This window comes from Patella vulgata, chromosome 8 (assembly GCF_932274485.2).
Source record: "Patella vulgata chromosome 8, xgPatVulg1.2, whole genome shotgun sequence".
NCBI classification, from domain to species: domain Eukaryota; kingdom Metazoa; phylum Mollusca; class Gastropoda; family Patellidae; genus Patella; species Patella vulgata.
Genome location: NC_065886.2, coordinates 4,923,315 through 4,935,966, shown reverse-complemented (window position 1 = coordinate 4,935,966; position 12,652 = coordinate 4,923,315). Strand labels below are relative to the sequence as shown.

The window sequence follows — 12,652 nt, the reverse complement described above, 5'->3', positions numbered from 1 at the left end:
GTATGTTTATAAACAAGTACAGCTTATTGACCAGGAACCAAGTCATGACGTCATCGTCGACAGCTTGAAATTGGGACGTCATATCAAAAATCGAAGTCCAGAAACTCCAAGGAACAATCATGTCCAGTTTCATGAATTGGCAAAGCCTTAGGCTTTATTCGAAGAAAAACATCAACACTGGTAGGCTTGGTCCGAAATTCCTGGTCCAAAAATGGATTGGTATTCTATGTTGGAATTGGGGGAGGGGGCTGAGTTAGTCAAGTGGCGTGATTTCGATTCCCTTGTGCATGACAAAGAGTAGGGTCGCCTATTCTACCTCGATGGGTTTCTCCGGGGTTCTTCAAGCGAGCGAATTATGAAATAAAATTGAACCTTATATGTTAGTACCAAAATGACCTAGTTTGTGGGCGTTAAACCCCAGACCTCTCTAATTTTTTTCCATTCATCTTTAGGATTAACATCGGCCAGACATTTTATATTTTTATCGTCAAAACTAAACTTTACCCACACCCTGGGCATCTGACTGATAGAGAGGATGGTTACCAGACGAATTCCTGCATGCATAACGAGTTGGTTTAACTTAGAACATGATTTCACTAAGTGTAACACTGCCGTGTCATTATTCACCACATCACATAAACAAATTAAACCCTCGAACGTTTTACTGTAATTCTCGCTGATATACCCCAATAGTGTTTTGCTGCATTTACCATATTTGAATATCGTCAGCGATTTTAAAGGAATTTCAGGTTTTAGGAATTGTTCTAAAAGAGCGTCACAACCGATTCGCGACATGACACGACATTCGACAACTAAACCCGGATTGGCATTTTTAAATCGTTTCCACATTTCATTCGAGATTAGCGGCATTTCGTACTGTTTCTCGTGCAGTGAGTAATTTATAAAGATTTGTAAAACCTGTAACTTGGTTCTTCCCGGTGACATCAACTCTGTTAGGAGTTGTTCGCTCATCATAGGAGATCTTAAAGAAAGTTGTTTTAAATTCCTGAAGTGTGATATGATTTGTTTTGTAAATTCTCGAGAAGGTAAAATAAGTTCTTGGTCCGACCAACTACAGTCCGTCGGACAAAATAAGTTGAGAGATTCCAAGTTTTTTATCTTGTTGTTTTGAAGCAGCACCTGGAATATATTGCCGCGCCTGTAATTCTCCAGTGCGGGAAACATCGGCCACGAAATGATATTTAGCTCTTTTAATCTGTAGGCCTCCTCTATTAACTTCAACATACACTCGATCTCCTCGTATCCAGGCGCGTTACCATGGAGATGATAATTAGAGGTCATCAGCCAAACCTCCAAGGTCAGCACTTGAAGTCGGCAATTGTCTGTGATAGATTGAAGCAGCTCTTTTGTAGTCTTTTCCAAGTGTCCCAAATGGCCGCGTAATTGCAAATGTAGAATTTGGAAGAATTTTCCGAATGTTTGAATTAACTTTACTGTTTTGCTTGGCATCGCAGTATTGACATCCGAGGTATAGAAATTCGTGCTGCATTCAATCAGTTTTATGTTAGCAACGCTCCATAGTGACGGGTGGTTGAAGTAACCATGGAGACAATGACAGGTCAAGGAGAGGTTATATCGGTCTCCTAGCGATAAATGTTTCATGATATTCACCCATACAATGGCTGGTAGTTCGCAATAATCAACTTCATGAACCTCCTCCTCCATCTGAAATGACATAAATTGATATGCGTTGTGACTATGGGAATGTCCATTCTGATTAAAATACAGCATTATGAGTGGTAATCTGATTAAAATACAGATCTATGTTTCGTTTCTTTTTTTATGCTTTCGATGACCTACACTATATGAAGATCTTTAGGCCCTATTACGCCAGACATGGATTAATCAATCAGCGTTGACGTTTCTAGTGGTTTACCTACAGTTCCCTGCATCGCACACCAAGAACTCGCTTTAACAGACCGTTTCATTGGCTAATCTCTCACTTCAACGCGGGTTATAATAACAACTCTTCCAGGTCCTAGTGTAGTAAAGCCAAGTAAAACGAAATTTTGAACTATAAAAACGAAACGAATTAGGGTCTGTGTTTTAACCAGATTGTGTCCTCAACCGGAGCAAATAGTAATGGCGTTGTTGTTTTTTTACAGATCCCATTCCGCATTAGCAAATTATTATTTTATACACAATTTCGGATTACTCCATAATAGTCAGAAAATAGTGTTAAACTTCAAAACATTCGAGAATATTCGAGAAATGGTGTTTAACAACCACTCGACACAAACTAGGTCATTTCGGGACTAACATACGGTTCAATTTTATTTCAATAATTCGCTGGGAGGAAACCGTAGGACCCAGGGAAAACCCACGGGGTTGGACAGGTGACCCTACCCCTTATCACACATAAGCTTGGAATCGAAACCGCATAATCTGGTAAATAAGCTACACAAAATCGATGTCTTTGACATGTAACATGGGGTCACGGTGGCTGAGTTAGTAAGACGCTGGTTCGCTAGCCTGGAGGTCGCCGGTTCGATCCCGGTGTAGGCCGAGAAAATTCATCGGGATTATCCGGCGTGGTTTTCCCTTGTCAGGGGTACAGGACGGGGGACCTGACAAGAAAAGCTGTCTAGTCGTTCGGATGGGACGAAAACCGTGTACACATTGGCTTGTACGTAAAAAAACCCTTGGCATTTGGAATTCGATATAACATTAGGCCGTAGCCCCACTGTCCGGGAAAAGTTTCCCCCATAGCACACTCTATGGCGTATGCTCGTCTTCATTAGCCGTCGGAGCAGAACAGTAGGACGTTAAACCCCATTTAAAAGTTAGGTTTAAGATTTAAGAGATTTAAAATTTAAAATTAAACTTTAAAATTTAAACTTAAATTAAATTATGACTTGTTTATATTCGGTATTGGTCTATTTTAGGATTTTATAGTTTCAACTTTGAATTATTGTATTCGTATAAGCGTAGGCTACTCTTGGTAATTGGTTTTTTAGTTCGTATAATAAGTTTATAATTGGACTTTGTTTATATTTGGAAGTGGTTTATTACTTAGGTAGTGGTATAGGTATTGTCAGTCAGTAGTATTATATTTTTTTTTCTAATGTACTTCCAGTCTTCAACTATTTATTTCCAGCTATTATTTCATTTTTCCCTATCTAGTTTCGCTCTTCTTCTACATTTACACACATACATGCAACTACTAACACAATTTACACAATGCACATTAGTATATGTTATTACTTGTAGGTTTTAGATTTTCAGGTTAATATTTCAATATTGTGTGTTGTTGGTTTTCCGTCCAGTTCGTCAATAACTACCAACCTATTGTGAGCTTATTCGCAGTGCGAATAGCTATTTATATAGATTCTCTACATTTGTGTTTATATTCCAATGTGTTTATAGGAGTTACGTGTATTTTACTTGCATTGCGACTTTGCGTTATCCTGTTTTGCGTTATATAAGTTAGTTATATAACTTTGCGTAATGTACCGTATTGCGTGCTAGTACTAGTTGCGTTTCATTGCGTTTATATTATTTGTGTTATATTGCGTTTCCGTTCGATATTTGCGTTCGTTTTATATTTGCGTTTATAGCGTATCCGTCCGATTGCGTCAATCCTACTAGTTCATAATTGCGAATATTTCTTTTGTGTTTTTAGTTTAGTGATATAGTTTTATAATTGTGAAAACTTGACTTTGTTTGTATACTAGTCGCAATCAAAGTTAATTAGTAACCATTTGGTGTTTGAGTTTGACTTGGTTTATTGGGTGTTGTCTAGACTACTATTGTGTTATCTTGGATCATCATCTTTTTGTGTCAACATGGCAATTGGAGGAGCAAGAACAAAGACACAGAGCATGAGTTCCGAGGAAATTAAGAATTTGGCAGAAACTTTTTCCAGCTTAGGAGTAAAGCCAGATGGAGACACCCCAGAACACTTAATCGACTGGATGTTCAACTACTTACAGTCATCTGGGAAATTGACAGGAAGTGTTTCTGAAACCAAATCTGAAGTAAAAGAAAATCATCAAGGTCAGGGAAACCCACACAGATCAACGGAACATGTGAAATTTTTGCCTCAACTACCAAGAGTATCTACGTTTTCTGGAGATGTATTCTCCAAAGGAGATACCACATTTGATCTTTGGAAGTTCGAAGTTCTTAGTCTTCTTCAAGATAACCAACACAGTCCAGAAACCATTAGACTAGCTGTCACCAAGTCATTGAAAGGAGAAGCAGCACGAGTGGCCATGCGACTGGGACATGATGCCTCAACTAGATCGTTACTCTCCAAGTTGGAAAGCAGATTTGGAATGGTGGAAGAAGGCCAGAGTTTACTGTCACAGTTTTACTCTACTACGCAAGGTCCAGAAGAATCTGTTTCTAAATGGGCATGCCGTATCGAGGATCTGTTGGACAAAGCTAGACTTGAAGGTGAAGTAGACAGAGGAACATTCGACGCTAAACTGCGAAACAAGTTATGGAGTGGATTGAATCAACAACTGAGGGACAGAACTGCCCATAAGTATGATAGGATAAACGACTTTGAACATCTACTAAGAGAAATTAGGAAAATTGAGAGGGAATCTGCAACTGCTCCTATACCTGCACCACGATCATCAATAAAAGGACAGGTCAAAATGGTTCAACATGCTCCAGATGACGATATTCGATCGCTGCTGTCATCATTAACTGCTTCTGTTCAGAGTTTACAGAAAGACGTCACCGAAATGAAGTCAAAACCGTCTAACTTCAGTAATCGTCCAAGTCCGATACCACCAGAACAGAGTAGACCTAGACCTCCAGTTAACAACAGACAACCAGTTTCCTGTTTCCGTTGCGGTCAAGTTGGCCATATAGCTCGTGGATGCAGAATGGCAATTCCTAACAAGAATTTAAACTGGTAGATGCTTTGGATGAGGGACAGTTGCAAGGCATGGACATTGAAAGTCCCAAACCTACAGTTATTGGACCTAGTAATGTCACTGTAATCCACATCAACAGTAAATCAACATCTGCATTACTGGACACAGGCTCAACAGTTTCTACGGTTTGTGAAACGTTTTTTAAAACACAACTGGAAGACAAGGATTGCCAGCTTACTTCACTAGACGAGTTAATTAACATCGAGAGTGCAGGAGGACAAAGATTACAGTACTTAGGCGTTGTAAGTGCTTCACTCACTATACCAAGTTTGAATCTACCTTCGCTGGATGCTTTGTTCTTAGTAGTGCCTGACACACCCTTTAGTCGGACTACACCTGTATTAATTGGAACAAATGTTTTACGTCCAACTCACAATCAAGTTATTGCGATTCATGGAAAGGATTACTCCAGTCACATAAATCTGCCTGAAACATGGAATTTCACGTTTGATTGTATGCAAATTCAGGAAAATTGTACCAAAGGAGCGATTGGACAAGTTATTTGCACAGAAACTTCATCTGTAGTACTCGAAAGCAACAGATCTATATGTCTAGAAGGAAAGATTGCAAATTTTCAACTGCAGGGAAAGCACAAGGTTATTTTCCAACCCTCACTGGATTCCCTGATACCTACATCAGTCGAAATCACACCTGCTCTTTTGGAAGTTGACTCAGAGAATATGGAACCTGTTGTTGTTCGACTCTCCAACTTATCACTGTCACCAGTTAGGATCTATCCTAGGTCAATTCTGTGTGAATTGCAAGCTGCAGATGTCATCAGGAAAACAACCAATTCCGCTATTTCCACTGTTGAAGGTAACAAGACTGGAAGTTTCTTGGACAACATTGATTTTTCAACTTCAGATGTAACACCGCATCAGCTTAATGACTTACAGAAGTTTCTGATGGAATGGCAATGTGTGTTCTCTCAACATGATAACGATATTGGATGTGATAATTTGGTAGAACACAACATCAACTTAATGGACGACAAACCAATAAAACAGCCACATCGCCGGATACCACCATCATTGTTCAATGAAGTAAAGGTCCATCTTCAAGATCTTTTGGAAGCCAACATCATAAGGAAAAGTCATAGTCCATATGCGTCACCAATAGTACTCGTTAAAAAGAAAGATAATTCCATCCGCATGTGCGTGGACTACAGAATGCTGAACAAGGTTACCATCAGAGATGCTTATGCTTTGCCTCGTATAGAAGAGATGCTTGACCACCTAGCTGGAGCACGGTACTTCTCGGTGCTTGATATGAAGAGCGGGTATCACCAAATCAACGTACGAGAGGAAGATAGGATGAAAACTGCATTTACAGTAGGTCCACTAGGATTTTTTGAATACAACCGCATGCCGTTTGGATTAACTAACGCGCCCTCCACCTACCAGAGACTTATGGAGGATTGTTTGGGAGATCTCAATTTGAAGATTTGTGCTATTTTCATAGATGACCTAATTATATTTAGTAAAACCTATGAAGAACATCTTGAGAGAATGTCTAACGTTTTCGGCAGATTAAAAGAACATGGTCTGAAACTATCTCCAAAGAAGTGTAAATTTTTTCAAGAACGTGTGAAATATCTCGGACACATTGTTTCATCTGAAGGAGTTTGTACAGATCCAGAGAAAATAGAGAAAGTTGTCAACTGGCCAAGACCAACCAACCCTGATGAACTACGTCGTTTTCTAGGTTTCGTAGGATATTACAGACGGTTCATGAAAGATTTTTCAAAGATTTCCAAGCATCTGAATGATTTGTTGGTTGGAGTTGGAGGACCAACTCTCAAGAAAAGGGGAAAAAGGGTAAGTAAATCACCAACTAAGGAATGGATCTGGCAAGAACCCCAAGAAACTGCGTTTAACCATCTAAAGGAACTACTAGTTAACCCTCCAGTGTTGGCATATGCTAATTTCGACAAACCTTTCGTTCTGCACACCGATGCCAGTGGGAATGGTTTGGGAGCTGTTTTATACCAGGAAGAGGAAGGAAAAGAAAGAGTCATTTCCTACGCCAGCAGATCTCTAACCAAATCTGAAAGAAATTATCCAGCACACAAATTAGAATTTTTGGCCTTAAAATGGGCAGTTACAGAAAAGTTCCACCAGTACTTACTAGGCAGCACATTCTCTGTATATACCGATAACAACCCGCTCACCTACATTCTCACCACAGCGAAATTAGATGCCACAGGTCACCGATGGTTAGCTGCACTGACGAATTACAATTTTTCCATCAAATACAGACCTGGGAAAAACAACCTTGATGCAGATGCTTTAAGTCGTTTACCATCCTCAACTGAATATGTCGAATTACACCAAGATATTGTTGGAGCATTAAAAGGTATTGATGTGGATGAGGGATACCTTACCACCATAAGTATGTCACAGCAAGTTGTGCCAGCTAAGTCAGAATCATCATCTTTAATTAACCAGACTTCCTGGAAACAGAACCAAGAGGATGATCCTGTCCTTAAAAGAATAATTGAAGCTGTAACAACAAAAAGGAAACCACACCATAAGCCAGATACACAAGAAGAAGCTATTCTTCATCGTGAATATGAACGTTTCATTCTCAAGTCTGGTGTACTGTACCGAAGGATAGTGAGTGGTGGCAATGAAATTGAACAACTGATTCTGCCAAGTAAATACCGTAATTCAGCCATCAAAGGTATCCATGATGATGTTGGACACCAGGGTAGAGATAGAACCATCAGTCTGGCAAAGGATAGGTTTTACTGGCCAAAGATGATGTTAGATATTGAGGAATACATCAAGAATTGTCCAAGATGTTTATGTCGTAAAGCTACACCAACAACATGTCCATTAGTGAACATCACCACGAATCAACCCTTACAGTTGGTATGCATGGATTATGTTTGTGTGGAGGAAGCAAAGGGTGGATATGACAGCATTCTTGTGATAACCGATCATTTCACCAGATATGTCCAGGCCATTCCGGTGCGGAACACCACAGCTAAAACAACAGCAAAAGCGATTTTCGACAACTTTATAGTTCATTATGGAATTCCAAAACGACTGCATAGTGACCAAGGTCAGCAATTTGAAGGAAAACTCATAAAAGAACTGTGTAAACTCACCGGCATGGATAAATCAAGGACTACTTCATATCACCCACAAGGAAATGGCCAGTGCGAGAGATTCAACCGTACTTTACTAAATATGTTAGGAACACTTCATCCGGAACAAAAGTTAGATTGGAAAACCTATGTCGCTCCTTTGGTACATGCGTACAACTGCACAAAGCATTCTGCCACAGGTTATTCACCATTCGAACTAATGTTTGGAAGAAAGCCAACTCTAGCTATTGATGTTGTACTAGGTCTGGTCAACAATGAAGAAGAACATACATCTTACAATACTTATGTAGAAAATTTGAAGGATAAACTAGAACATGCCTACCAAACTGCATCATCAGAGGTAAGTAGATCACAACAACAACAGAAGAAGAGATATGACATTCGAGCTAGAAGTAGTATATTAGAACCAGGAGATCGTGTGTTGGTCAAACGACTTGCGTTTAAAGAAGGCAGACACAAGATTCAAGACCAGTGGGAAACTACTCCATATACTGTATCCCGACAACCTCACCAAGACATTCCGGTGTATGAATTAGTTTGTGAAGACACCAGTAAAAGATCAAGAACTCTACACCGCAACCATTTATTACCGATCAGCACAGTACCAACACTACCAGTATCAGCACCAAAACCAGTTACTAAACCCAGAAAGACCAGAAAGGAACCGGTACCAGTATCAGTATCTGTAGATGACAGTGACAGGAGTGACAGTGAAGAGGAAGAACCTGTGTCCATCATGGATGAAGCAGATTTACTGCCTCAACCTAGGGCCATGGATGACACAGAACAGGTTGGCGAAACAGAACCAGAACTTGAGACTACAGTTGTTCAAGATGGTGAAGATAGGCCGGTATCACCAGTGTCTGAGTCTGTATCGTCGGAAGAAGATCCGTTCTCTACTGAACCTGAAGTTACCAGAACTAGAAGGACTGCAAGGGAAAGAAAAGTACCTGAATGGCATAAAGAGTATGTGATGTCCAGCCAGACTACAACAACTTCTGTTTTGAGGAAAGCTGAATTGGTCAGATCATTACTGCCTGCAGATTTTATGTCATTATCACCAGAAAGTTTACGAGTGGTGCTGGAAACTTTACCCATGCTGTGCCAAACCTTATTTCCAGAAGTTTTCAAGAATGCGAGTTGAGGACAACCTTTCTCCTTGGCAGGGGAGTATGTGACAGAGTGAAGATTTATTTTAATCTATTTGTATAATATATGCTATTTTATTGTATAGTGTTCTTTTTGCACAGTGTCCTTTTATGCATGTTTTAACACAGTGAGCACATTTAACCTTACACACCAAGTATTGCTATAACATCTTTATCACCCTTGTCTGTCTCTATAGTTTTCTTGTGGACTGGTGAGTAGTGTTCAACTCACCATGTGCATGTTCTCTCTTATCTGAACATTCATTGGTCACCTGACTATTTTGACATTCTTACTTTAGATTTTGTTGGAGAAAGATCACCTTCTGATTTTCTCCAGGTATCTACTAGTTAGTTAGTTTTGGCGGGATTTTGGTATTTCATCAATATTCCAATTTCTATAATTAGCTTTAGTTTGATATAGTATAGTGTTTAATAAGGTTACAGATGAATTAAATAGGAATTACAGATTCAACAGCAGGTATGTGTAATGTTTAAGTTAATAATTGTTTTAAATTAGGTACCAATATATTTTAACCAGTAATAGTAATAGTAGTTTATAGATTGGCAGCCATCTTGAATTTTAGTAAAAGTAATATTTAAATGTTTCATTTAAATTAAATATCTTGAAGTTACAAAGTATCCTGGGTTAGTACGTTATCTTATATTACCATTGAAGTCTTTCACTTCAATATTATTTACCATTCACATATTTATAGATGTGTATAACTTTACAGGTTTATTGGAAGTGCTTGCCACCATCTTTTGGCTTCCAAGTGGTTGGAAACCCCCTTTATAGGGTAAGCACCTAGCCAGTCAATTATATTAGTAATTAAGTTATATAATATATATATATTATAAGTTAGTAATTAATATATATATATTTTAAGTATTATTTCAAATCATTCATTATTATATTATAAATTAGATCTATGGAGTCGTATAATATTATGTTTTTTTGTTTATCTGTGATATTTGTGATTGTAATGTTTTAATGAATTGGTGTAAATGTTATGTTTTATTTATAGTACGTATTTATGTATTTCAGGGTTTTTATTGTGGTTATTATTAATAAACCGATTTATGCGAGAACCTGAACCCTTGTGTCTTTTTCTTAATCCGGAAATTGCACCCTACAACACAACATAGGTAAAGGTACGAATCAATTTGAGGTACGAATGAACTAAGTACGAAACAGCCAGGTTACGAAACAGCCGACATCCCACTGATGTCATGTGATGATAATTTTAATAATAATCGTTTCATTCGTTTGACGTTTGACAATCTGCAATAAATTCATTCTTTGCCATGAGTGCAGTTTGCCTACATCAGATGCGGTATGATTAAGAATACTCACTCAGTCTTCAAAATAAAGCATCGAATGTTGTGTTTATTTTTCAACAAAAGTCTTCAATAACAAAAACAATAATAATACCGGCGGTAACATAATATTTTCACTGGGGACTTCCTGTCGAATTTTGTCTTGATTTTCCAGGTACGCCCGCATTCGGCCAACATCGGTGGCTACAGGTGTAGGGTACCGGATCTGCCGAGGTTGGCCGACTGTGCACGCCCGGATTATGCAAGCCACGTTTCAAGGGAAGTAATTCGAGATGTCAGGATAAAGTCCACATTTCAATCTAATATCAAACGAAAGTAGGACACCATTATAACACCCAGATGGACTCATTCCTAGCGAATATTCGTTGCTGATCGGTGGTAGACCCTGCGATTAAACGGCGGAAAAAAGTTGGAAAGGAGTATAGCGAAATTTATTTAGGCTTCAATGTTTATGGTAAATGGATAGCAACTAACGACCAATACAAGCTATATTATTAATGGATTCACCTTCAGTCAATTCATGTGATAACAATGTTCGGATGGATAGTTTCATAGGCTTACGGACCAGGGGGTGGCGGGGGCAGCTGCCCCAAGACTTTCGGGCTTTCTGACTTTTCGGGCAGACGGGTAATTTTAAAAAAAAAAAAAAATATTATATCATCTAGTTGGCAAAACCAAGTGCTCGAAATCTAATAAGACTAATTTTACTCAATTTTTAATTGAATACCGCAAATTTGTTCTGAATTGACGATGAATTAAAACATTTTTTCTGTAAATTGTTTAATCCGTATATGCAGATGTTTGTATGAGACTAAAACCTGACACAATTATAACAGATTTATTTCTGGCGACGTTTCGATGAGGGGTCTCTCGTCTTTATCAAGTAAAGAATACATCGCCAGAAACATCTTTTAAGTAACTTGTATTCCACAAAATTTGTGTCGTGCTATTTGTATGTAGCCAATCTGCTTTGTGCGACACTTTCGGGCATCTGGTTTAATTTTCAACATTTTCTTGGGGAGTGCGAGGCCTCCATACCCCGCGACGATTGGTTGATTGTTGGGGATTCAGGTCAGCCACCTAAGCTAGGCTATACTGGACTACATTGAAGTTGCTGTATTCACGTTTGCGGCAGTGGACTGTAAACGGTTCATTAGTTGATTGGAGTGGGGCCATACAATCAAAATAATCACACTTTACTTTTGTTGTAAATGAAATGAAATGGGGTTTAACGTCCTACTGTTCTGCTCCTATACTGGGCTAATGAAGACGGCCATGCATACGCCATACAGTCTGCTATGAGGGAAATTTTGCCCGGGCAGCGGCACTATCGCCTATCGAATTCCAACTGCCAAGGGATCTTTTACGTGCATTCCAATGTATACACAGGACCTCGGTTTTTCGTCTCATCCGAAGGACTAGATAGCTGTCCTTGTCAGGCCCTCCGTTCTGCACCACTGACAAGGGGAAACCACGTCGGAAAATCTGGATGAACTTTCTCGGCCAATGCAGGGATCGAACACCCGACCTCCAGGCTAGCGAGCCAGCGTCTTAACCACCTAGCCACCGTGGCTCCCTTACTTTTGTTGTACAAGCTGTCCTACTTAATATGAATAAAAGATTAATTCTTCTGTATTGACATAATCAATGAAATGAAATGGGGTTTAACGTCCTACTGTTCTTGTATCGACTGGGCTAGTGAACAGTGTGCTATGAGGGAAATTTTGTCCGGACAGTGGCGCTAAAGCCTACTCATATCGAATTCCAAATGCTAAGGGAACTTTTTCGTGCCATCCGAACGACTAGATAGCTGTCCTTGTCAGGCCCTCCATCCTTCACCACTGACAAGGGGAAACCACGCCGGAAAATCCCGATTACCTTTCTCGGCTAACACCGAGAGCGAACCCGCGACTTCCAGCGTCTTACTAACTTAGCCACCGTGGCTTCCTTGGCATAATCAAAGTATCTTCCTTTCCCAAACTTCTGAGTGCTAGCTAGGCACCCTGCGTCACGCAACTTCTGAGTATACGCCCCGGTAGTTACTTTAGTAACGATGTCTGATCGGTACAAAAGTAACTAACGCCCCGGGCATCACCAAACTTCTGCACACCAATGTCTATACACTGGAAACCAGTCCAGGTTGC

The 12,652-nt window shown here is 39.5% G+C and overlaps 1 protein-coding gene across 1 annotated transcript; it reads right to left on the bottom strand.

The window, feature by feature from the left end:
• Positions 1 to 10,664, bottom strand: LOC130013985 (uncharacterized). The gene is made up of 2 exons (XM_056102661.1): positions 10,525 to 10,664; positions 1 to 1,686 (listed from the first exon to the last, which is right to left on the bottom strand). Exon 2 carries the CDS (start codon positions 1,684 to 1,686, stop codon positions 397 to 399), a length of 1,290 nt encoding a protein of 429 aa, XP_055958636.1. The 5' UTR covers positions 10,525 to 10,664; the 3' UTR covers positions 1 to 396.
• Between the last annotated feature and the right edge of the window lie 1,988 nt (positions 10,665 to 12,652).